Here is a 26,527-nt window from a genome sequence, read left to right as displayed (position 1 = left end):
GAGCTGGAAAGGATGTGCAGCAGGTTAGGGTGATTGAGATAGAGATGGAAATGTAGTAATGAATAAAGTTTGCTGAGAAAGGGGAAAGGCTACTTTGGGGAGCTCATGAATGACGAAAATGAGAGAAAGTTGAGGATGGATGGAGGACAGTGAATGAGGAAGTGCAGAGGATTAGTAAAGAGGAAGCAAGGAAAACTATAAATAGGATGAAGAGTGAAAAGGCAGTTGGTCCACATGACATAACTGTGGAGGAGACATCCAGGAGAGGGGGCAGTGGACCAGATTAGAGTGTGAGAGGATGCCTAGGGGATGGAGAAGAAGTGTACTAGCACCCATTTTTAAAAATAAGAGTGATGTACGACCCCTAAATGAAGCAACTGAAAGAAGAAAAGGAATTCTTTATACGACCCTTGCAAATGTGATTAATATCCAATTACAGATTGCAAAAAATCTAGTTTCATACACTCTTTCTGTTTCATCATCAGTGATCATGATTTTGACTTCATTCCTTATTTGTCTGTTACTAAATATGATAAGCTTTGTTTTGATCTGATTTATTGGTAATTTCAACTGCATTCAGAAGCTATTCCAAACTTTTTCTACAGTATAAACAGTTTAGGGCCCTCCTTGTTGAACCTCACAATGAAACCGGAGTTATTATTTATTTGCACACAGTGGTATCTATCAATGTGGTAGCTATTTAACCAGGAATGTGCCATCCCATCTGTAGTGTCAAATGCTTTTTGAATGGTGAACAGAACTGTGGGTAAGACTACACAGCTCTGTTAACAAGCAATAAAGCAATAAAAAGAGTCAACCAGAGGTAGATTGGTTCTGTTTGTTGATCATTTAGATTCATTTTAATTACACCGCCAATTGTGCACAACATTACAAAACTCACAGCAACAACAGATCAATACTAATACAATCAGGCCCTACTAAGTATTGTTTTTTAATCAAGATAACTCAAAATAGACAGATATATAGAAAGTGTTATCACTATTACTCACATAAACCTATAGTTCTCCAAAAATAAATAACTTTGTACAACAGATTTCTCTCATAATAACTGCACAACAATTATATTCTAACTTTTATCATTTTTAAGTATTATTTCTAGGTATGGCATCCCTGAGAAGGATATATATGGGACAGTAAAGTGTTTAGATAGGTTTGTACAAAAATAAATAAATAGTCTAGGATCTGTGGGTATTAGATAGACTTGCTGATTAAAACAAACAGCTCCTACTCTCTCAAACTGTTAACTTTGTTCTTTCAGTGCTAAATGTTGATGGTAAAGTAACAGTTATACAAGATCAATTACAGTGTTGCTAAAAAGAGTACGGAAAGTAAATGCTGTTTATTTCAAAGAAATTGCGCAGACAGACAATCATCATGTGAATGAGGGGGTCTCCTGATTCGGCTGGGGTGAACGAGGTCATGTGTCAGGGCAGAGCAGGACGGTCAGCAGCATCAGCAGTCCCAATAAGAGACACAGGGGGCTGTGGCTCAACGCCAACCCCAGTGACCTCCCTACAGGAATTCAGCAAAAGCATTACAAATGTAGAGCTATGCAAAAATATAGTTCAGGCAGATTATCTGACTTAGAATATCATTAACAAAAAAAATAATCACAGTGAAAAATGACAATCATATCACTGTAGGCACTCTCTTCACACCTAGAGTATCCATGCATAGCATATCCAGCAAGGCATAATGTTCATAATCTCTGTTAGAAAAGAAAGCACACTGGAAACATCTAGAAGTACAATGAGAACAAAGTGCTGAAACCAGCAAGCAAACAACAGCAGCTATCGTCAGCCTTGATTTTGGGAGTCAAATTACAGTAATAATTTATATACTCACAGGTCACTTTATTAGGTATAGCTTGCTAGTACTGGTTGGGTCCCCTTTTGCCTTCAGAACTGCCTTAATTCTTAATTCCTCACAGATTTTGGTGTATACTGACGTGATAGCATCACACAGTTGCTGCAGATTTGTTAGCTGCACATCCATAACGCGACTCTCCAGTTTTACCACATCTCACTGGTGTTCTACTGGATTGAGAGCTGGTGAACTCCTCCTACTGGAAACTGCTATCAGAAGATTGTACACTGTGGTCATAATGGGATGGATGTAATGAACAACAGTACTCATTCAGACTGTGGTGTTTAAATGATGCTCACATGGTACTAAGCGGCTCAAAGTGTGTGGAAAAAATGGGCAACAGGAGCAGAAAACAACTCTTGTCAGCTAGGAACAGAAAACTGAGGCTAAATTTCACACTGGGTCATCCAAAATTGGACAAACAGATTGGAGGGTCACAATTTGGCTTAAAAAGCATGGAAACACAAAAATGATTGTTGGTTCACTGTGTTCAAAGTTCAGGCTGCTGCTGGTGGTGTAATGGTGTGATAGATATATTTCCGTAGCACACTTTGGGCAGGTTAGAACCAGCTAAGCATTGTTTTAACAACGCACGCCTACCTGAGTATTGTTGTTGATGTGTCATGTTCATCCCATTATGACCACAGTGTAATGCACCATGTCACAAAGCTGAAATCATCTCAAAATGGTTTCTTGAGCATGACAATGAGCTCACTGCACTAACACACCCTCCACAGACACCAGATCTCAATCCAGTAGAGCACCTTTGGGATGTGGTGGAACAAGAGATTGTGCAGTCTGCAGATCTGGAGCAACTGTATGATGCTATCATGTCAATATGGAGCAAAATCTCAGAGGAATTAAGAAGTAAGGCAGTTCTGAAGGCAAAAGTGGATCCAACCTGATAATAGCAAGATGTACCTAAACTAGCATAAAACTTTGGTAAGAGTTTTGTTAAGGGCGATTATATTTTCATCAGGTAAAGCGATTAATGCATAAAGAAGACAAATCAAGTTTAATGGTTATCAGTGGACAGCAGTGATTCAGGTTTTACCTCTGAAGTCTACAAGCTTATCGTCCCAGGGTGTCAGCACCATAGCTAGAGCTGTTTTCTGGAGGTCTGACAGAACAGAGCGCTGGTTATCAGTTACTGCAACAGCCTGCTCGTAGGAGAACATGGCGATCTTTTCCTGGGAGAATACCACCTTTTGAAAACAAAACACACAGCGGGGGGATAGATTTAAAGAGATAAATTAAAGACATGATAAAGATTTGTCAAGATGGACGCAAAAACAGGAATACATTTTTTTTTATTGTAAAAAACAAATGTTACTAAAAAATTATGTACTTTTTACACATATGTAAGTGTAGTTTAGCTCACCTTGATATTACAATAATCGGCCCTGACCAGTGAAACTAATCTTTCTGCCAGTGAAAAGAAGGTTTACTACCCGTTTAATCTCTGACATAATATACTGTGGTGTAGTATGGATTGCTGTGGGAGAGTTTGTCATTAGCAGGAATTGCTGTAAAAGTTATTAAAACACATTTAAAACACATTTTCTAAAGCCATCCAGTTGGCTGGATCGGAGTCTTTGTTGGTTCATTTCTGGCCCCTGTGCTTTATGTTTAACACCCAAGATATGGTTGGTTTAATTAAATCTTGACTCACAGCAAACTTTTTTGGTGCCATCATTGAGATAGCCAAAGGTGCGATTCCCTCAATTTGCTCTTTTACCAGTGCTGACATGGCCATGTCTGGGATACCCACTGAAAAACAAGCAAAGTGTTCCAGTGAAACAGAGCAAAGGGTGCTAGAAACAATGAATCAAATGCTTTTACAGCAAAGCATAGAGGAAAACAAAATGTCTTTGATTTAAATCTCTCACCACACATTAAGGCAGATGTAGGACTATGCATAGTACAACTAAAATTCATGTGGAAAAGACAATGAATAGACAATACCTGCCAGGACTCCGATCTCAATGAACACATCGGTGCCCCAGGAACTCATGAGTCCAAAAACGAGGCTGTGGGTTAGCAGTTCAACAAGAGCTTGCAGCTGCTCCTCTGAGCAAGACAGCCTCAGCCGACCCAGCCTGAGAACCGCCTTACTGCAGCCATCAGAGGGAGACAGAGTACAAAGTAAATTTAAGTGTCAAGCTGGGCTTGAAAAAAAGCGCTTCATTTAAGCATTTTCCGATATTGTGCGCACCTGAGCTCTATAGGATTGAAAGACCTCAGCTCTGTGGCTTTAGCACCACACACAATGTATCCCATTGCCACCAGAGTGCTGGAGTCAAGCTGGCTCGGATTCTGCTTGGTGGAGTTTAACACGGTGGAAAACAGTGTGGCCAGCTAGGAAGACAACAAGTTATAAACCAGTCTAATACGGCACAATAATGCCACAGCTGGTATTATTCTTATCAGACGAAATAAAAACTGCCCAAAACACAAAGCAATTTTGATGTAACATGTAAATATTTGAACTGCAGTGGCTAAAGTAATTACCTGTCTGCTATTCCAGTCACTGACTGTGCCCAGAGCGGCGATGCTTCTCCGCTCAGTCAGTCGAATGGCATTCAGCTCGTCTAATGATAGCTGTGTCGCTATTACACCGAGCTGAGAGATCACAGCCTGGGAGAAGGAAGAGACTGGGCCATATATCTTCATATATTCACGTTAATACAGAGAGGCCCGGAGCAAAGACAGAGCAGAAACACAGTATTAAGACCTGTAAACTTTGGCCATCATCAAATGAAACACATGTAAGAGGTTTTTGTTGGACTGATTCAGATTAACAATCAGTCTGACCTGCTTGACTCTCCTGAGCACTTCAGTGCGTTGGTAGGATGCAAGAAACGAGTCGTGACCCATCAGCTCCAGACAGTTGGAGAAGGCAGATGAAGGCATGCTAGTCAAACTGCTGGAGAGCCAAACGGAGGGGGCTGTTGTATGCAGAATCTCACAAGTAGGAACCACTGGAGGCACTGGCCAGCAACACACACAAACATATGATCAGGAGATTATCTATGAAAATGGGTCAGCAATGTAATATAACCATGGCTTAGTTTGAAGTTGTCAAGTTTTTTTGTTTTCTGAAAAGTATTAGCCAAAGTCTTTCTGAAAAATTTAATCCAAGAAGCTAATTTTCACTGTTAGAAGATCAGCAAGTTCTCCTGCTACAAAAGTCAATTTGCAAAGAAATTCATACGCACAAATGTATTGCGCTTTCAGCTGTACCAAAAGACAATAATGCAAACAATGTTTAGAAGGATAACAATTCCATCCAAAACAATGGTTGCGTTAATAACTCGGGTTTTTTGGACCACTGTTTCAGTTCATTTTCCAGTCTTTACTTAGAGGTGATAAAACGTTTTTTTTTTCATCAAGCCTGGTCATGTGATTGGATAATAAATAAAAAATAAACATTATCCTTCTGTATTTCCAATTCACTCACTACCTTAACTACATTATTCATACTAAATAGAGAGCATCACAAAGCTATATTAACTACCCCACTGCCTATTTTTCATTCATTCATTTGGTCCACAATATGCTGTTTGCCTACCACTAACATGATATTCGTACTGTTTGAATGATAGTCATCTCCTTCAAATTCAAAATGAACTGTTCCACAAATCTGAGAGAGAAATCTAAATAAAAGCCTTTAAATATTTCAGTTTATGATGACTGACTGTAGAATATATACAAGATCTACGGTGGCCCCTGGAGACAAAGCATGTACAAAGTCCAAGTACAAGATCACCTTTTTGTATTAAATTACAAAAAGGATGAAACACAATAATGAAATTTTTAGTTGCATTAGTGAACATTCATTTTTGGTATGATTGCTGTACCTTAAAATACATTTTACAGTGGATGTCCCCTCACTGTTTGGCAACTTGACTGTTGATCGTGAAACACCTTTGCACATAATTAAAATGTCTTTTTTTTTACTTGAAGTATTAAAATTAAAAGTGCTCTTTGCAGAACTAAAAATGATTCCATTTGGACAAATCTTCGCCGGCTGTTTCACCTTTTTTCAAGAGTATATGCTAACATAAGCTAACTAAACTAGTCTGCTTTCTGTAGACTGATATGAACCTCTTCCTCCCTAGAGCCCTTGTATGGGTCCATGTCATGTCTTGTGACACTTCAAAGGCAGCAGAGAATGCTACATTCACTGAAGAAATTCTTAATCCCACCAAATTTGATGAAAACCATACAAGGTTATTGTAAGAGATTTTGGAAACCAAAGTAAGGCTTACATGACTGAGAATTTAGTTTAAGGAAGCCCAGGAAAAACTGCAGAACAAACTGCTGCCTTTCAAAAATGGTCTTCCTCTCAGTCTCATCTGAACACAGCATCCCGATGTCCCCACGTTCCCACTGATGGTGGCTCATGAACAGCTTCTCTATTCGCTCCACAGTCATCAATGCCTGCAGGCACACAGACACAGACAGCAACACGCACATTTGAATGGGTTACAGGAAGACAGCAACCTCATCACCTGATCTTGACACCTTTTGGAGATGTGACACCCGAGAGATTTCTTTACAGGCTCTGACTTAACATGTCATTGGATCAAGTTCTGACACAAAGCTCCACTGTGGACTTCTGGACACTCAGCGAATGTGTTGCACTTTGAAAAAAGTAATAATAATATGGGGAACTATTCAGGCTCTGGGTTCAGATATTAAGTATTAAATACTGAAAGAAGTGCAGCAATAAACTTACCAGGGAAATCTGCTGCAGTTTGTCTTGAGGCAGGAAGAAGAGAAAGCGGTCGACCTGACTGAGTGTTGTTTGGTCCCAGTTCTCCACTGGGCTATGAGGGGGAGACAAGATCATGCTATCATTGTTCCTTTTATCTCAGGTTGTGTGAAAAGCCTCTATCAGTGGAAAGTTTTGAAAATAAATTTCATATAACTTCATTTTCATTTTAAAACCTATAAAAACTGTAAAAGAAACATCCTTACAAGGCCAACTTCTAAAAACTGCTGCGTTGGACTTTGTTGATTAATTCATGCCTCTGTGAACTAAATATTCTATGGATACATTCACATTCTTGAAATTCTCACCCATTTAGTATATATATGATGCAGTTGACGTGGCAAAACATAATAAATACAGTGCAAGAAAAAGTAAGTGAACTACAGTTTTTTAAAATTCATTCCTAAAATGGTCACATCTAACTTACACTTATGAACAAATAGTCTAGTTCAATGATTAACACAGACCTCATTGCATTCTTCCTTTTCACAATGAATATATAATTTCAACAGTAACAATGTAGCTTGGAAAAATGACGTGAACTCTAAACTTATGATCACAACAAAGGTTGACATGCCAAAAAAACACCCAGACCAACTGTGGACTGATGAAACTACAGTTAGATTGTTTGGGAATATTAATATTATATTAGTTATCCAATTTAATACAACGTTAATAATACAAATCTATGTAAAAAGAGCAGTGCATATCAACATAAAAACATCATAATAAAAGATGAAGTGTGGTGAAGGGAATCGGCTCATCATCACTGAGCTATAAATAAATGATCAAATTTATCGGTGCTTTAACGTCATGGGGGCTTTCAGCTGAAGCTTAGCGTAGGCTGGGTAAGTCACCTTACAGGGAATGCAAAGATATTTTGTCATCTTAATCCTACACCTCAACTGCTATAGATGCTGTAGAAATGCCAGAAATTAATTAATTATATACCTTAATTTCAGTTTTCAGCAGTTGAGCTCAGTCGCCACACAAAATGTTATAATTATTTTTGTGATTAATTCAATTTAATTGATTCTTATTTATATAGCACCAAATGAAAACAGTCAATTCAAGGTGTTTTGTATTGTAAGATCAATTATAAGGAAAATAACACAGAGAAAACTCTGACAATCAGATGACTCCTGAAGAAGTGGGGTGACAGTGGGAAGGAAAAACTCCCTTTTAACAGGAAGAAACATCCGGTAGAACCAGGCTCAGGAAAGGGGAAGCCATCTGCTGCGGCTGGTTGGGACTGATAGGAAACAATCGGGCCAAAAGACAAAATGTGGATTAGCATACATGTGTTTCTAAACTTGTGACCTTAAGAAGAGCTGCCCACAGAAAGGGTTCTTAAATACTGTTTCTTGTCATTATTTCTCATTTAACCTAAAGACCAATTTAACCTTTCTATGTAACATGTTATCATTTCAGATCTTTATGTTAATTTTATTTATTTATTTATTTTACAGCTCACACAGATGCTCAGTCTTGCTGTTTCCCTGAAAATCACTTGTTGAATAAATGTTGAATAACACTGTATCTCCTTTCAGCAGACAGTTCGGTTTGTGGTAATGTTACCCAAAGGCAGCAGGCTCTTGGAGAATACGAGCCACGATTTCCATCTTGGTGCTGCTGTAGCAGAGCCCATGAAGGAAATCCAGATTTTGAATGAAGAACCTGCGGTCCACCTGAATAAAAACCTCATCTACCACAAACGGTGCCATGATGCCAAGCAAACGGAACTCCACCTCCGTGAACACGCCTGTATACATGTCCTGGAAATAAAGCACAAAAAAAAATATAAATAAAAAATAGGATATTTCAAGAGACATGGGAAACAAGAAAACCGTACTAACTAAAAGCTGGCAGAGAAAAACTATTTATTAACTCTTTGGAAAATCCTGATTATCTCAATTCTAACATTTCATCTATGCTCATGGTAAAAAGAAAGTACACCCTCTGCAAGTCTGCAAAATGCAATTCTAAGGTTTTACTTATTAGGACATGGTAAAAAGTTAACTAGCTTTTAACCATGTCTTACAACCTGAGATTACACAACACATGACATATTACACCATGTCATTATTTATTTAACAAAAACTCAGAAGCAGTGTATACTCCGTAATAAAAACCTTTTTGCTTGCATACATTCAAAATTCAACATGCTAATGGATTTAATAACTGCTGGCACCTTTTATGGCAGAAGTAACGTTAAACAAACATTTCTGATACCTGCAGATCAGACTTTAAAAAGTGTCATACACTCTTGAGATCCTTCAACAGTATCTGTATGGGGGTGAGGTGCGGACTCCAAACTAATCTGATCTACTGAATTTGATCTCACAGACGTCCACACTGAAATGAACCTATAAGAAACACTGATGCGCCTTTTTTTTGATGTGTGTTATCTTAGCAAGGCGCTCATTTCTGTGGTGAGTACCGAGTACTGTGCAGTTCTTATGTTCCTAACTGATGATGGATGAATATTTTAACTTTTCCGCTGTTTGTAAATGTTTGACAGTTGCTAATTTTTGTTTTTGGTCTTAGCTAAAACTTGGAAGAAGCTCAGATTATATTTTAAGACAAACACAAGAATAAATCCAGATAACTGTTATCATTTTTGTCTTCTTTTGGTAGCTTCTTTTCCATTGAACCTCACAAAAGGGACACTGGGAAATCAGGCTCTACTTACCAACCTCTGCGTCATTTTATCCACCAGCAGCAGCTGCTTTGTTCGGGACAGCAGGAGAAAGTGATGCGGTCCTGCTATAATCATCCTCCTGAGACTGTTCATCATATCTGTGGAAAACCTTTTTATGGCACTCACCCTGCAAGACACAAACACACAAGACCAAAACAATCCAGAGTTTTGTTTCAGGGCAAAGAGTACAGAAGGGTCTCCTGCATTTCACACATACTCATTTTTCACTAAAGGGATGCAATTCTTATGGAGATTAAAGTTTCTCTGCAGTAACTATAATGCCAGCTTTGGACTTACGGCATTGAAAGTGCAATTTCACCTCCAAGATCTTCAAGCAGTTCAAAGAAGAACTCAAACTGATAGAGCACCTCGATTATACAGTTTTTCTGTCCAGAACAACAGACACATAATAGAAGTCACACATTAATGATCCTTGAATTAACGTAAATATCTTAAATGTCAGGAATTACTTGATGTGTAATTACCAGTGAGGTGTGAAGAAGACCAGGCTGCTGCCTGAGCAAGGCCAGGATGCTTCTTGCTGAAGAAGGTGACCGATTTGCCTGAAAACGATCTCTTAAGACAGCACAGCTCACACCCTGCCCCAGCGTTCCCAGACTCCTAGAATCAATAGATGCACAATAGTTAATTTATAAAGCTGCAAAATTGCTGGAAAATAAGAGCATCAACCATCAAAGGGGTTCGTATATTTTGAAAACAGACAAGAAAATAATTGCTATGATTGCATGTTCATCTGTCCGTCAGATTAAGTGTACTTACAAGAAATGTTGTTTGATCAGATTTGGATTAGTATCAAGAACCTCTCTGAAAATTCCTTTAGCCTGGGGAAGAAAGTGGAAAAGTGTTGGCGTTGTAGTGGTAGCGTGCAGGTTTGCGTGATCGGTTGCATTCAGAGGCTGATCCATTCACAGTGTCGCTGATGATGCCATTCTTCACTTAATAATTTAGCAGCTAATCGAGATAGCGTCATGCACACCTCACAACAGAGAGGAAGCATATCCAATAAGAGGAAGCATGAAGAGATCAAAACACAACAGAGAACTCCCTGCTTCACAGTGAGAAGCTTTTACGTATTCATATACCGGAAGTGTTGGTACAGTGCATAAAGATGTAAACTTCCTACGCTTTCCTTCCTTTTCCTTTCCCCTTTTTCAATTCCTAATAATGTTTCACTCATAAACTTTCTTTTATATTTATTCAAGCCGAGCTGTTTACCACTCTGCGGTAATGCAAAGCAGGCGCTAATGTCACAGATGTGCGCTGTTGTGATACCTGCTGCGTGTTCCAGGGTTTTGTAGATGTATTGGAGAGGCTGTTCACAAGTAGACGTTTCCTTGGAAGAACACTGATTAGGGGTGTGCAGCCGAGCAAAGGAGCTACATCGTTCAACCAGGTGACCACCTCTGGGAAGCCCTAAACACAGTAACGATAACACAAAGCGTTGCAGCAGGTGCTCGACACAGATGCATTCTTCTTCTTTCAGCTGCTCTCTTTAGGAGGTGCCACTGCCTCCGTCTCACCCCATCCCTAGCATTCTCCTCTGTCACACCAGCATTCTCCACGTCTTCCTCCACTACCATGAATCTTCTCTGTGTTCTTCCCCTTTTCATCCTGCCTGATATCTTTTGGCCAGTATATCCACTTTCCCTCCTCTGCACGTGTCCAAACCATCTCAGCCTTGCCTCTCTAACTTTTTGTCCAACATGCTCAACCAGCTCAGCTTATGTACTTATTTCTAATCTTGTCCATTCTGGTCACTACCAATGAAGATCTAAGCATCTTCAACTCTGCCATCTTTAGCTCAGCCTCCTGTGTTTTTATTTATTAGTACAGCTATAGACAAACCGTACATCAGCAGTTCTCACTGCCATCTTGTAAACCTTCCCTTTCACGCTTGCTGCTTCCTTCTGTCACAAATAACCCCTCAATACTTATCTCCACCAGCTCCACCCTGGCTGCACTCACCTCGCTTGTGCACTGTCCAGGTATTTAAACTCATCTACCTTCACCTTCATGCAGCTTTGCTTTTACACATGTATTCTGTCTTGCTTCTACTAACTTTCGTTCCTCTTTTCTCCAGTGGATACTTCTCCAGACTCTCTTCCTCCTGCTCCCTACTCTCACAATAGATCACAATGTAATCTGCAAACATCACAGTTTCCAGACCTCATCTGTAAAGCTGTCCATCACCCTCATGTAAACCCACATTTTGAACCCCTTGATTTGAGCCCAAAGATCCCTGTTTGAACTAAAGGAGGAGACAGAAAAGAGTTAACCTTTAATTTTCAAAGTCAATTACATGGCTAGAACAAAAACAAATACAGTAAAAAAATTGCTTCAAATTAAACTGTGGCATTTAGTGTGTGTGTGTGTGTGTGTGTGTGTGTGTGTGTGTTTTACCCAGAGTTTGGTGGCTATAGCATTGGCTTGTGGAGGGAGGAGGAGGCCTTTTCTGTCAAGCAGACAGAGACCTTGTGTGTGTTGCGAAATAGCAACAAGGGTTGAGAGCAGTTTATCAGATGTAAGCATCAGCAAGGTCTCTGTCTTCACTCCTACAATGAGAGAGCCGAGCTCCCCCAGCCGGTCTGGGATAAACTGGGCAGCAGGGAGAGAGATGATGATGATGTAAGTGTAAGGCCCAAAAATACAGAGACAATAACTGAACTCACTTCACTGTGTTTCCAAAATAACTTACTCCATTGACTGAAGACAGCTTGTCTACTATTACAGCTGCCTGAAACATTAAAAACAAAACAAGTAATCATTCAAACACCTCGTCAACATGTTGGTTAAATTCACCGTTTCCTAAAATATGAAAGTCTTGTGGGATTTAGTAACACTTGTTCACACAACCGTTTCGGTCGAAATGGCACAAACAATGTGCAGCTTTGAAGATGTTACTTCTCTGCAAGACTCCTTAAAGACATATGAAACCAACAGCTGTGAGGCTGAGGAAAACGCAAAAGGCCTCAGTTCAGATGAGAGCAGAGGATGAAGTAAAGCTTAGGTCTGTTCTTCATGAGGCCTGTCACCAGTGCTGGAGACAGGCTGCCAGGCTGTCAGCTGTTCCTAAGATATAAAACTCCCACCAGCTGCTACGAAATCCAACCATCTACTGCCAACACATGATTGTACACTCACTGAAACCGGGCCTTGGAAAGAAAAGAGTCAATTTGCTAGTAAGAAAGAAAATTACACCAATTACAGATGATGACTGTGGTTACCAGCTTCTGGTATAGATTTCAGGTTTAATTCACTCCTCTACCTGTGCAGGACTGAATGGAATAGAGTTCAGGGTGGGGAGGACAGAAAGCAGCTGAGACGTAGAGAGACCCTGCAGGAAAGTCACACCCAGCGAGGGCAGGAGGAGCGCGATCTCTGCCAGGCGCTCAGCAGGGACCGCAGACGGGACCTGCAGCTCGGTGGTGTTCAGTAAAATATTGAAAACCTGCCAACAAAGTTAAGACAAACAAAAAGAGCAATTATTACATGAAAGCATACATTTAAAAAAACAGTGAAGGAACTGCACATGAGTTCTGTTCCTACCAGGTCACTTGGCAAACGGAGTCCTTTACGTGTGCAGCTCATAATACTCTCCCGGATCACACTGAAAGCCTCGGTGCCTTTATAAACATAGAGATCAGCTGGGTCTGCCAGGCATGCAATACTACCCAGCCTGAAATCACAAAGCAATGTTTCAACAACACACACACAGGAAACACCTGCCAAAATGTTACATGTATTTAATTTTAAGAAAGAAAGAAAGATCTTAGTTTTTTAATTGGTTTGATTAGTTATTTTAAAGGTTTTTGTGTCATTTTTAAAGGTTTCTATAACCTAAAGAAATCAAGGCATTTCTAACTAATCAGTACACATGCTGTCAAATAATTAAAAAAAAAAACCTTTACAACAAACCTTGAAATTTTAATATTGTGTGTAGGTGATACTTTTTTTTAAATAAAGCAAATTTAGTTATGAGGATTGGAAGTCAAGCAAGTAGATTGTATATATGACAAACTATTAAGTTATATTAATAAAATAAAAGGTTCAAATGCACCTAAAAAAAAAGATCCAGCAACATTACATCAAAACGAATTACTGTTGTCCCAGAACTTCTTCAGCGATTTCACTTGGATGAGATAAAGAAACGTTTCCCTTGCTGAAAATGCTGCATACAGCTGAAACTTTTGGGGGATTTATTTCTATTCCTGGATTATTAAGCATGCATCAACACATTGTGTTCTGTCAGGTTTTATCTATGATTACAAAAAGAAAACATGGAAGGAAAATGTTGGAAATGCCTTCCTATAGTCATTCCAAACCTGGAAAAGTCCTGAGCTGTCAGGTTCCTGTAGGTGCTGATGAGGTTGCGTGCTACGAATTCCTGCTTTAGTGGAGTGAGGGTGTTTCTCTGCAACACATCCAGCCCATCAAGCAGCTGCCGATGAAAGCATTACAAAAGTGACAGATCACAATTATGTATTAAAAATGGGCCAATACATTTTGCAATATAGTGACAAGGAAAGAAAAAAAAACAGCACAGTGTAAAATTTGAGGATAAAAAGACTAAGAAAAAATTTTGAAATGATTCCTTTAAAACCTTTTATTTATTCTTACTTTAGTATTGAAATATCAGTAGCCATGCTCATTCCTAATTCATGTTTTCCCAATATTACTTATTGAACACTGGCGCCTAGAATAAAACCCACAGTAGTGACAGAGACAGATGAGTCAGTGCTTTCTTTTGACCAGCGTGTGACAAGTGGCTGTGTTCTGCCCTGGGGCCGATCCAACTAGCTGCTTGCTTCTCAAGTTTCCCTGGCAGGTGTCAGAGCTCAGAGGGCCGTTACCTGAGCAGCTGAGAGGTGTTGGAAGTTCTGGAAGGGCAGGTAGGCGATCAGGTTTCCTGTGTCCTTGATGAGCGACTGTTGACCTCTGGTGATGCTGGAGGGGGACAATGCTTTGCTGTACCACAATCCAAAGGCCTGCTGCTGGTCCGGGGTCATGCTCTTTAAGATTTCATTAATTTTGTCCCGACTGGAGCAAAAACATTAAAATAATAAGGTTTGTTTGAACTTTCTGCTGAAGAGTTAAATAAACTTATTTATATGTGACCTTCTTTGAATTACTGCATATAGTATAGTACTGGCTGGCATCATTAAATTTAGCTTGACTTAGAATAAAGATATTCAAATTCTTACAAAGGTACAAAAAGGCCTGAACAAGCCTAAAGCTCATTAACAGACTATCAGAGACTTCAACTCTCTTAAGTTTAAGTCATATAAAAATCAAAGTATAATAGCAGCCTAATGATTAAATTCATTCTAAAACCATTTCCCCTTTTTTTCCAGTCTCATTATTATATATTAGGTTAAATATCCATGGCCAACAGGTACATATTTAAGATGCAGATTTATTACAGCAAGAAAATGATTTTCCAAAGTGAGAAACTGGAAAACAACTGCAACAAAGAAAACAAGCGTTATCTGGATTAAGATAACTCTGAGAACCAGCTTGCATTACATTATTTACAATGTATAATGGATGCTCTGGACTCTGCATGGCAATGCATCATTTCACTTCTGACTTCATTCAGATCCCAGAGGCATTTTCTCAGGGAAGAAAAATATTGAAATGAATCTCAGTGAATGTTCAGCAATGAGCAAAGTAAAATGATACAAAGCATGACCCATTTTCCATCTCTTTGAGTAAAAGCACCTCATCCTAACCTGAAAATGAGAATGGATGCTTTTAAATTTCACACCTATTATGCTATCTTTCTTTTTTTATCATTGACTCAGGAGCCACTTTAATAGCCTCACATGTTCAGCTGCTTCTTCATGTAAATGGACAGCTCAGCACATTTAGGCATGTAAGTCTGGTCAGAATGACCAGCTGAAGTTCAAAGCCAGCATTAGAAGGAGGGAAAAAGACGATTTATGTGACTCTAAATGAAGCATAGCAGCAAAGGAGTCCCTCTAATGTCACCTACAAACGGGAAACTGAGGCCGCAATTTACATGGGCTCTCCAAAATTAGACAATAGAAGATAGGACTGATAAGTCTTAAGTTCTGCTGAGATGGTAAGGTCACCATGGTGGTGGTGGTGTAATGGTGCGAGGAACATTTTCTCAGCACACTTTGGCCCCAATCCAGTAAAACGCCTTTCAGATGTGGTAAAACAGGAGAGTCACATCATGGATGTGCAGCCAAACATAATCTGCAGCCAATGTAATCTGCAGGAACTATGTGACATTATCATATTAATAAGGACTAAAATCTCTGCGGGAGGTTTCCAGCACATTGTTGAATCTATGGCAGGAAGAATTAAGGTCGTTCTAAAGGAGGTCCAATCAAGACCTGCAAATTTGTACCTGAAAAAATGGCCGTCTGTGGACATACTATTGTAAGGGTTCAACATAGCCACAGTTAGAGTCAAAACTCGTAGTTTTGGTTTAAAATTATGTCCAGCAAAATATGTCCTACTTCCAAGATATTCGCAAGAACAAAATGAAAATGTTAGCCTTTCAGGAACCAGAGACACCGTTTTAATCCCTCACACGGGACATGTGGTAAGTTCCAAATATAATAATGCTTAGATGCAGGAGTAGTGGGCTCATTAGTAAAGAAACTCCATCACTTACACATTGATGTTGTTCTGCCAGGGAGGCAAAGCTTGGATGTCAGCTGGGCTGGCTTTAGTCAGCATTGGAGCGAGCTCAGGGAAAAGAGTAACATCTTTTACCAGGTGAGTCTGCAGTATCTCTGACACCATGGCGGACAGGTACTCATTGGGCAACTAGCAAACGGAAGAAAACAATGTCAGCGAGAAAACTGTGCCTCAGAGATACAACAGATAAACTGACAACTAAGACTTCTGGGAAGGGAAATTAAAAGGCGGATGTGGTGGTGGTGGTCTTATTCACCTGAAGTGTGTCTTTGACACTGGCGTAGTACTGAAGGATGAGTCTGGTGGTATGATTGTGAGCTTCTTTGAGCACTGGCCTCAGGCTGCTCAGCGATAAACTGAAGTACGCCTGCACATGTGGAAAGAATGCAAGCAATGAACACATACTGGATATTGTGGCAATTCGCATTAGTATTATTATACAACATATCTTACCTTAATGAGAAGCATTTCGTCAGTGTTCTGCAGGTTTCTTCCCGTCTGCAGCAGGCTGCTTAGCACCGTCTACAGAAGGGAAATATGCAGTTATAATAGCACCTTATAGAAGGAGCATCAGACACATATAATACAATTGTCCCCTTTGACACATTATTGTAAGTGTCAAATCAGTTGTGAGCCAGGAGAGATTAACACCCAGAGGAAAAGACTCATCATCTGGATATCAGTGACAGAAGTGTAACTGGACACCAGCTGTAGGCCGGCTGTACACTGAAGGTCAAATGACGCTAATGGTAAGTGATATGATGAATAATTAGATGAATGATAAAGCCAATGAACGGAACTACACAGAAACAGATTGAGTCTTTCTGAATAAAAGATGAGGTGAATCTGTACTCACACTACGCTCTGATTAACCTACAGAGTAAATTTCTGAGAAAGGTGCTAAAATATACTCGATCAGCTCTCATTGACTAACAGACTCTCGCTGAGCCTCAAAGCAAAACAGAGCACAGCAAATTATCTCAAACCACCAAGAAATCTACATAGAAAACAGATCAATGTAATAATGACAATTCAATAATATGACAATAAAAATAGTTGCAGAAATCAACATAGTACATATGCATTAGCACTGGGCAATACTTTGCCACACCTCATTTTTTATGAGGTTTTTTTATAGGGATTTTTTTCTATCAAAGTATGTTTTTATGTGTTTGGGATCATTGTTACGGCAGAAAATTCCAGAATAGTCCTTGCCAATCAGATACTTTCCAGATTGTATTGCATGGTGGATCAAAATCTGAAGATCTCCAATACCACTGATCGAAATGGACTTCCAAACTATGACAGAGCCTCCACTGAAAAAAAGCCAACAAGAACCTGACACAAGACCCGAAGGGCCAGATGCATCTCTCAGGAAGTGTGTCAGGTTTTTGCTGGATTTTTTTCTCATTTCTAAATGTCGTGATTTTCAGATATCACAACCTGTAGATAGTTTTTAGGCCTGACACTTCTCTTTCTGTCCTTCACTTTTTCACTTTAGTTTATTTTAGGGACACACAGATATGCCAAGTTTCTGGCGAATTCCCCTTTAAGAATCACCTTGTTGGTGGAAAAATAAAATTTTATACCTGTATTGTACTAAAGAAATGGGAACAGATAATCTTTTGTATCAGGCTGCTAGTAACAAAGTGCCTAAAACCCTATTTAACATTGATGCTAAGTTATGTGTAGACACAAGGCAGGTTCAGTCCTTGAGCTGGGCACCTTTTAAATTCTTGAATGAGCAAAGGTCGGTGAAATGAGCATGTTCCCAGTACACACAAAGGCAACAAAATTTTAAGTGTATTTTTTGGGGGGGTTTTGGTTTTGGGTTTTTTTTGCCTGTCCCGTTTGGATCTTTAGCCATCAGAATTGTTGTCTGAAGGCCAAGAAAGATGCCAAGCGGATTTACTTTACCAAGTGGATCATCATGGCCTTGCCATATTGGTCAATTTGATTGACCTTTATTATAATTATGTATTTATTTTGTTTGATTTTCGGTTGTTACAGACGGGACAGACATGACTGGGGCATAGGACAGGGAGAAAGAATGAAAGTAAGAGAGGGAGAGAAAGAAAAATACAGGGGAGAAGAGATGGTGAGAAAGGGAGGAAGAAAAAAAATAGAAAAACAAACAAAACACCTGGATCACCTGTATGGAGAAAAAAAAAACAGAAGAGAAAACAAACAAAAAAGAGCAACATAACAAATGCAACACCATCACAATAAACTAGCTAACAGTAGATAACAGTAGATACTAAATATTACATGTTATTGTGCAGTACGCAGTGCATTGCCAGCAGCCAGCTGTGCCAGAGAGGACCGAGCCTCAGGCCCAGAGGCCAGAGGCCTGAGGGCACCCCACCCCCCGGAAGGGGCCCAGCTGGGCCACAGGCGCCAGGCCCCGCCAATCAGCCACCAGGAGTGAGTCGGTACATACATGAGCGCCCAGCCCCAGACACTAAGAACCACCAACACACCAACGTTTTAAGTGTATTTTTAAAGGTGACCTTATTTGACCTCAAAGAAGACGTCAAAGGTCCAAAGGCCGACATGTTGTCAGTACAACATTTGTGGAGGTAATACACAGTAGTTAGTCGTTCTTGTGGAGCTGCCTTTACCAGCTTCACAAAAAACAGAAAAATCGTATATATCACCAACTGTAATACATTAACATGAGCAAAATGCAAAGAACCTTTTTTGAGCATTTCTAAACCTTTGGTCTGTCCACTTGTTCCACTACTGAGTATCTACTACTGCACTACTGATAATCCACACGAGTGCATGAAAGAACCACTTACCCCAAAACACTGGAGCAAGACTCTCTTGTTGTCAGAGTTGTCCTCCAACTTGAAATAGTTGATCACAGATTTTAGCACACTTGGTCGTATTGTCTCGGTGACATGCCACTGGGTGATCTGAACCTCCTCCAGGGATAACAGGACAACTACAGTGGTGCTGACTGCTTGCTCCAAAGCTCTAGCCACAGGTGGAGTCAGCAGATCCACCATCTTGGACCGCACGCTGTCCACCCAACAGCGCACTACTGTCTGCAGGACCATATTCTGAGTGGCACACGGCTGACAGGCTGAAGCGAAGATGGTAGGGCAGCTCCAGTTGAACTCCTTCACCAGATTTCTTGCTAGGCAAAAATTAGGGTCCGTAGTGGTGCTAGTGTTGTTGTTGCTATTGTTGTTGGTGGTGGTGGCATTGGTATAGGTGGTGTAGGTGGTACACATCCTGTTCACCCACTGGCTCCACGGCTCACGGGACAGAAACAGGAGAAGACCATCATTAGGGCAAATGGATAAGAAAAAATTGGTCTGATCATTCTCCCAGCATAGAGCCAGGAGTGCAGCATCTGGTGGAGATGTGATCCAGCTGGAGTACTGACACTGTTTAGTCACGCCTTCCACACTTTTATTAGAAGATGTCCCTGGGTCTTTTGAGTAGTTGGCACAGTGCTGTATTAGCCAGGTGTTGTCCTGATTGGCCAACAGGTTTTGTAGGACTGTATTATTGGCACAGACTTTGGAGGTAAAGTTAAGTTGGTCCATCTCAGCACAGAGAGCCACCTCAGTCATGTCCACAATGATGGGACGCGTCCAGTCAGAGTACTTGCACACCTACAGGACCATTTATGGTGAACACAACATCAGAATAAAAAGTTAGAAAATGGTTAGAAAACAGTTAGAAAATGGCTTTACTGTTGTATATGCAATTAATGCTGTTATCTTTAGTTCATTTTTTTCTGTAAAGATACAAAATGCACGAGTGGATAAGAATATTTAGGTTCAGATTTCAGAACAGAAATGTTCAGACTTTGGGATATAATGGGATGATTTTGTTTATAAGAGACTCATGCAGGCTTATTTTACTACATAAGGCTTAAAATAACGGTTCTTTCTTTTTTGTGCTACTTAATTGGTTTTTATATGTTCATTCTTGCCAGGTAAAACACCCACCTGAGGTGGTACGGTTATTTCCTCCATGTCTGTGCAGACTGATGTAAGCCATTTGTTCAGAGGATTTTGCAGCAGCTTTTCCAACACAGACTGTTTGCAGCAGACACTCTTCTGAAAAGCACTCTGATCATTCTGCCAACAAAGTCCGATCACAGAATCGTCCACCTGTCGTTCTCCCCACGTATTGTAGTCACACCACATTCCAATGTTGAAGGCCTGTGTAGGCTCGGGGGGTGGAAAGCTAAGAGAGGTGCGGCAGTGTTCCTCAAGCCAGGTATTTTGTGTGCTAAGAAGAAGGTTATCCAAAAATGTTGCATTAGAGCAAACCTTTTTAGTGAAACCGCTCTGGTCGAAGAGGATGCACATTGTCAAAAGATCATTGGTAATTTCCACCTCATGCCACTCCGAGTAGTGACAAAAATCTAACTGCATATCCAAGCCAGGGATTGGCAGTGGAGGAGGTACGTTTGTGCAGTTAGGCATGAACTGAAAATGTTCAGGGTTAGACATTATAAACATGAAGAAGCCAGTGTTCTCACAGATGAGGTTGGTCAGTCTGACACTGTCGAGGCTCATGCAGAACGCCAGCAGGGAGGTATCCACCATGTTTGTGAACTTGTTAAGCCACTGGTCATACCGGCAGAACTCACTGACCATGTAGCCGGGGTCTGCAGAGGAGTTAGCGCAGTATCCGTACAACCAGCTGTTCATCTTGTCAGATAGCAGCTTCCGCATCAATACAGCATTGCTACAGACCTGCTTCACAAACTCCACACGTTCATTGTCACTGCACAGTGACACAAGGACAGGGTCCACATTATTTTGCAACCAGTCGTTATAGTTGCATGCAAGTTGTTTGAGGTTGGAGGCTTCCCTGGCAACTCGACGAGGTTTAGTGAGAGGGGTGGCGGCAGGGGCTGGCCCTGCGTTGTCGAAACTGCAGTCAGATGACCTGCTAACAAGTGGAGAAGCCAGTGTTTGAATAACATAACACATGTTGCTCCACACATTCTTCATTTGGTTGGAGCTGAGGGAGCTTAGAGCCTCGCAAAACGTGACCACAGGCGTGGAAGACTCTACTCCTGAATTTGAGAGGATCTCAGCACACATTGTGTCGTTGATGGTGGCCAGATTGTAGCTATCACACAGGGTGTCATAATAATTCATAGTGCTGTTTTCAGCATATGAAATGCTGCGTTGAGAGGGAGCACTGGGAGGAGTCTGGCATTCAGGTCCTGGATGCATGAATGCTGACTGATCTTGAGGGAGGAAGATGTCCAGGAGGATATCGATCAGTGATGTACTCAAAGACCAGCTCACATTGTTCTTGATTCCCCTGAACAAAACAGGAAGTTAATTATTATTGTACATTTTATACATCAAATATAATATACAAAATCATTGGTGTTATTCGTTCCACCTGTTAGTGGTCATAATGTTGTGCCTGACTGGTATGGTAAAGTCATGGTAAAAAGATCTAGTGCGGCTTTACTAGTTTAGTGTCTACATCCATCTTGTGGACAATTTTAACTGAGGTATAAAACACTTACATAATGTGTCCAGCCGGCACTTTCAAAGGATTATTATACGACTCACAGCAGTAATTCTTCCTGCTTTATCAGCAACCTTGTTTTGTAAAGAAGGAAAAGCATTGCCCTGTGGTGCTGATGTAGTTAAAAAGCTCCACAGGGCAGCTTAAAGATGAAGTTTATGCAAATTTTACTAATGACTCACCACATAATGAGCTGCTGGAGGTCTCCTAGAGAACACACAGGAAATCTAATTAGCATAAAACTGTAGAAGAATTCATAATAATAATATCTGGAATACAAAAAAATTACATAATATAACAATAGAAGTATTTTTGTAAATGCTTTACCTTGTTGACAGGTCTCCTTTTCATCTAAAACTGGGACTTTTATTCCAAACTGTAAAGCTATTCTGGTGTAATCCATTGGTACTTGGATAAATAATGCCACAAACCTTAAGGTGTATGTTACTGTTGCATCTATGAGTCCACCTAACACATTTATTAAGTTTTTAGAGAGAGAGAGACTCGACAGTATATTTATAAGTGTTTCTTGGAAACCACTTAACGCTGCTGAATCCCCCATCCTGAGGTAGGTCCTGAAGAAGCTGCCTGACTCTTCATCAGTGGTCAGTGAAGAGCATGTCTGCGACCTCAGAGTTGTCAAAAAAGTCAGCAGTGGTTTCGCTAACTCCAGAGACACCGTCTTTGTCAGCTCTGCCTCCAGTCCACAGTCCTCTCTCCCGGACAGAATGCAAATTGTTATTTTGGGAAGATCATCTAAGAAGTTTTCTCTCAGCAGTGGCTGAAAAATATTGTACAAGTTCATCAGGGCACCATAATATGTGTTTAAGTCAAAACCGGCTCTGGTGGTAGAGGAGCCGAAGCTGCGTGTATCTCCATTAGATAGAGAGTGGATTTGATCAATAACTTTTTGGATATCTTCTTCTAACTTGGTGCCCTCACCAGGAGTCTGGTTTGTGGTTCTTTGCATTAATTTGGGTTGCAAACCCGTTTGCTTGACATCACATATGATTCCTGTTGATGCTAAACAGAAAGAAAGACAGAAAGAGGGTCATTGTGTTATTTTTATACTATGTATTCAGCAAGCTCTTACTCTAACTGAAGTCTGAAGCCTCTTTTAGTAAGTAAGTAAAGTTTATTTGTTAAGAGCTTTTCATAGACAGGCAATCACAAAGCGCTGTACACAAAAGGCTAAAAAGAAACAGAACGTTAGGTACCAAAATAGACAATATAGACAATTTAAAACAAAAAACAACAACAACAAAAAAGTTACAACTGTTGTCAAACGTTCACTGGCATGAATGTCCTGGTACTTTGGGGGCTTTAAATCGTTTATTTGAACTGTTTTTTTCAGGGTGGAATGGTTGTACAGCATACATCTTTAATGACTTGAAAAAACGAGTTTGGTGCACAAGCTTGAAGTTATCTGGAATTTTCCCAAAGTCACACAGGGTTAAAATGACACAATGCATACATATATAGGCTCAAATGTATACATACAGCCCCACTAATATTTGGTTGAATGTTCTTTAAAAAATTTCACCTTGACCAGATGTTTTTGGCAGGCATGAACAAGCTGGTGGCATCATTCTGGCTGTGTATTTGACCACTCTTTTTGGCAGAATTGGAAGAGTCCATTTAAAGTGGTTGGTTTCCTGACACCAACCTGGCTTTAGCATAATCCACAATTTTTTAACAGGGCTAAGGTCAGAGGTTTGTGTTTGAAAGCCTTACTTTTATTCCTCTCGTCACTGTGGCCAAACAGCTCAGTATTGTCATAGACATTAGGCCGTTTCCAGTTCGTGGCTGGCTTGAGCTGTGGTGGTTCCTGAACATCCTAACTATTTTTTTTTCATCTGAAGGTGACAGTTCAGGTCTTCTTTCAGATTTTTGCAAAGCGGAGACACACCTTAAGAACTTTTTATGTACAGTTATTTCAACTGACGATCATGGAATCTGCAGTTGTTTAGAAATGGCTCCTTGGACTTTGGCCACCCCAGTGAGTGCTATCAGACAAATCCTTTTTATGTTGGCAAAGAGAAACTACCACCTCTATTCAATCATGATCAGTGACGAGATCTTAATACACCTTGTTCTTGTCAAGTTATAAGACACCATAGAGCTTTCAGCATCACGTATTAAAAGTGGGTGTATGTATTTGAACCTGTATGCATCCTTCTGACCTTGTGTGGAAAAGAGAAAAACCAAAATGAATCCAAACTTATGCAACCAATACTTGTTTTTGTTTTTGTTTTTTAAAGATGTATGCTGTACAATTATTCCACCCTGGAAAAAGAACCGCTAAACAAAATCATTAAAAACTGTGACATCCATGCCCATATCATACAAAATGACTGCGTTGCTTAGTAGGAAACAAATATTGATTTCTTTTATGATTGAGAAACAACAATCAAGTTTACTATTCACACAATATATGATACGTGCAATGGAAAAGTCAAGACTTTCTATTAGCTAATAATGCTAAATTAACTGATTATTTTTTAATTCAATTTCTGTTTTATTTATCATGTAATACTACATTAGAGGAACATTTTACTTTATTTTTTAAAATTAAGACTGGCTAAAAACTGTATTTTGTACTCACCAAATAAGATGCACACAATGCAAATAGCTGGTGCTGACCACATTGTAAATGTCCTGAAATGTAAGCAGGAAACCCCCTCAGAAAAGTTTTTGTTAAATCCTTTTTGTTGATGTAGAGAAAATTTTTAGCTTTGCTGAGAGAACAGGCCAGAGAACAATCTTCATAACTGCTAATACTATAATGCCTGTCTCTGCTGAAGAAGTATTAAACCTCCTTAGGATTTTATCTTCGATCCTTCTTCGGTGCCGCTGTGCTCAAACAAGCTGCCGACTCTTCACTTCAGTGTCAGCCTGCAACTCTACACCTGGTCTGAAAGCACCGTAATTAAGGACACTGGTAAAGGGGAAAAAGTAGGTGTGAAATGAGGGCTGTGAAAAGCAGAAGGGATTTAAGCAATGGGCACAGCCAAAATGTTGCATTATTAATCGAGTGTGTTGATTAAGTCCTCCATTTGAAACTGGACTCCTGTCAGGAAGAGACAGAAGACACCAGACTGACTGCTGGAAGATTTATATGACATCTGCTACCTACAACTCCCATATCCAACCTGATCCAGCCTCTAAAAAGAGTACAATTAGAACATCTTTGAATCTAGGATACCATAAAATGATAACAATTCTTATCAACATACTATTTCCCCAAATATATGCAAGAAAAATGATGTGTATGCCTTAGATGAGTATGTCTCACTTGCTAAAATTGATCTTATGTTCCTTGTGTCACCTCTTGGTTGACTGCAGCTCCATTTGTATGTTGAGGAGAAAGTGCTTACAAAAGAAACAGAGAGCAGAGGAGAGAAACCTACATAAATCCTAGGCAAGTTAGAGGTTCTCACATAAAAAAATGAAATCAAACCAGTGCAAATACAGCAAATAATAGGAGTTAAATATTCTCCCAACATCTTTCACTTCTTGGAAATGACTTGTTCATCTTGTTTGTACAGGTGATTATAATAAAAGCAAGTGTTTATCCCCGTCCTAATTTCTTAGCATACTTGTCATACTTCAGTGTTTCAGACCATAAAACAAAGATAATGAACTTTTTAAATAATGATGTAATTTATTAAAGGGAAAAAGTTATCCAAACCAACCTAAAAAGTTGTTGTCCCTCTTTGTTGAATTATGAATCGACTTGTATTAACCACAGGTTTTCTTGGGGCGGTTTGGGGGGGGGGGGGGGGGGGGTAATCTGAGTTCAATTTCACCAGCCACAGGCAGACCTCTTTAATCAGAAAAAAGGAACACATCACACCATGATCTAAAGAAACTGCTGAGAAGACTGACATCAGTCTGGAAAGCCATTTCTAAGGCTTTGGGACTCCAGCAAATACAGTGAGTGCCGTTATCCACAAATAAGGAAAACTTCAACAGCGGTGAACTTTCCCAGGATGGGCCAGACGACCAAAATTGATCCAAGAGGCTCATCCAGGAGATCACAAAAGAACCAGAACAACTTCTAAAGGACTGAATGAGAGTCAGTTTTTCAGTTCAAGCGTTCTTGGAGTGTGCAGCAAGATAATGATCTGACACATACGACCAGGTCAACCCCAAAATGGCTCTGGAAAAACAAAAAGGTCTTGGATTGGCCTAGTCCAAGTCCAGAGTTAAATCTGATTGAGATGCTTTGGCATGACCTTAAACAGGCCGTTCAATTACCTTTTTTTAAAAAAAAGGACTAGGTAGCTTTGGATAGCTTTTTTCCCTTAGACATTTTATATTAACTCAGGTCATCTTTGTCTAATATAAAAATTTTTTGATGATCAATGACAAATGTGAAAGTACAGAAGGTAGCAATTAATTTTTCACAGAGCTGTAAATGTTAATGAACTTTAGGTTATAAATACCCTTGTACCATTCAAAAGCAAGTTTTTGGAATTTGAAGATGGATTAAAAAAAAGTGTGATTTTGACTTAAGTGCAGCCTTTGAGCTTTAAGCAAAAATATTGGATTAACTTCATTCGACGTAACACAAAACACACTGAGTGAACATTATGCTGATCAAACTCTGTTGAGATAAATAGTACGAAGCACTAAATCCAACATTTGTAGGTTCTAATACTTTGTGCCATCATTCCCGTAGAATTGACGATATCAGACTTCTACCTTTGTCCTCCCAGAATTTAAAGAACATCTTTCAGCATCATCTGAACTGTAGAGGAAATAAAACAAAAAGGGCATTCAAGATGTTTTTAACTGTTTTAAAACTTTGTTTCAGAAATGAACTGTATATACACTTTACAATAGCATACAGCCTGACAGATAACAAAGATCTCCTAAAACATTTTAAATACATCTTCAGCACAAATAGCAATTCTTGCAAGTAAAATGGCTTGATGTATACTGAAAATTAA

The 26,527-nt window shown here is 39.8% G+C and overlaps 1 protein-coding gene across 1 annotated transcript; it reads right to left on the bottom strand.

Moving 5' to 3' along the window:
* Positions 1-875: 875 nt before the first annotated feature.
* Positions 876-24,713, bottom strand: strc1 (stereocilin 1). Its single transcript, XM_084924694.1, has 29 exons — positions 24,178-24,713; positions 21,900-22,595; positions 21,755-21,779; positions 20,021-21,356; positions 18,857-19,681; positions 16,509-16,577; positions 16,312-16,422; positions 16,030-16,184; positions 14,237-14,423; positions 13,709-13,824; positions 12,933-13,062; positions 12,652-12,834; positions 12,082-12,120; positions 11,787-11,981; positions 10,659-10,799; positions 10,146-10,207; positions 9,851-9,986; positions 9,663-9,751; positions 9,357-9,492; positions 8,243-8,439; positions 6,629-6,719; positions 6,159-6,330; positions 4,702-4,877; positions 4,399-4,554; positions 4,103-4,245; positions 3,853-4,001; positions 3,560-3,657; positions 2,942-3,092; positions 876-1,533 (listed from the first exon to the last, which is right to left on the bottom strand). The coding sequence occupies exons 1-29, from the start codon at positions 24,218-24,220 to the stop codon at positions 1,439-1,441; spliced, it is 6,102 nt and encodes a 2,033-aa protein (XP_084780820.1). The 5' UTR covers positions 24,221-24,713; the 3' UTR covers positions 876-1,438.
* Between the last annotated feature and the right edge of the window lie 1,814 nt (positions 24,714-26,527).

Source organism: Perissodus microlepis, chromosome 1, assembly GCF_051167445.1.
Source record: "Perissodus microlepis isolate ML-2025 ecotype Zambia chromosome 1, ASM5116744v1, whole genome shotgun sequence".
Classification (NCBI taxonomy): Eukaryota; Metazoa; Chordata; class Actinopteri; order Cichliformes; family Cichlidae; genus Perissodus; species Perissodus microlepis.
This window is presented reverse-complemented; position numbering and strand designations above follow the sequence as displayed.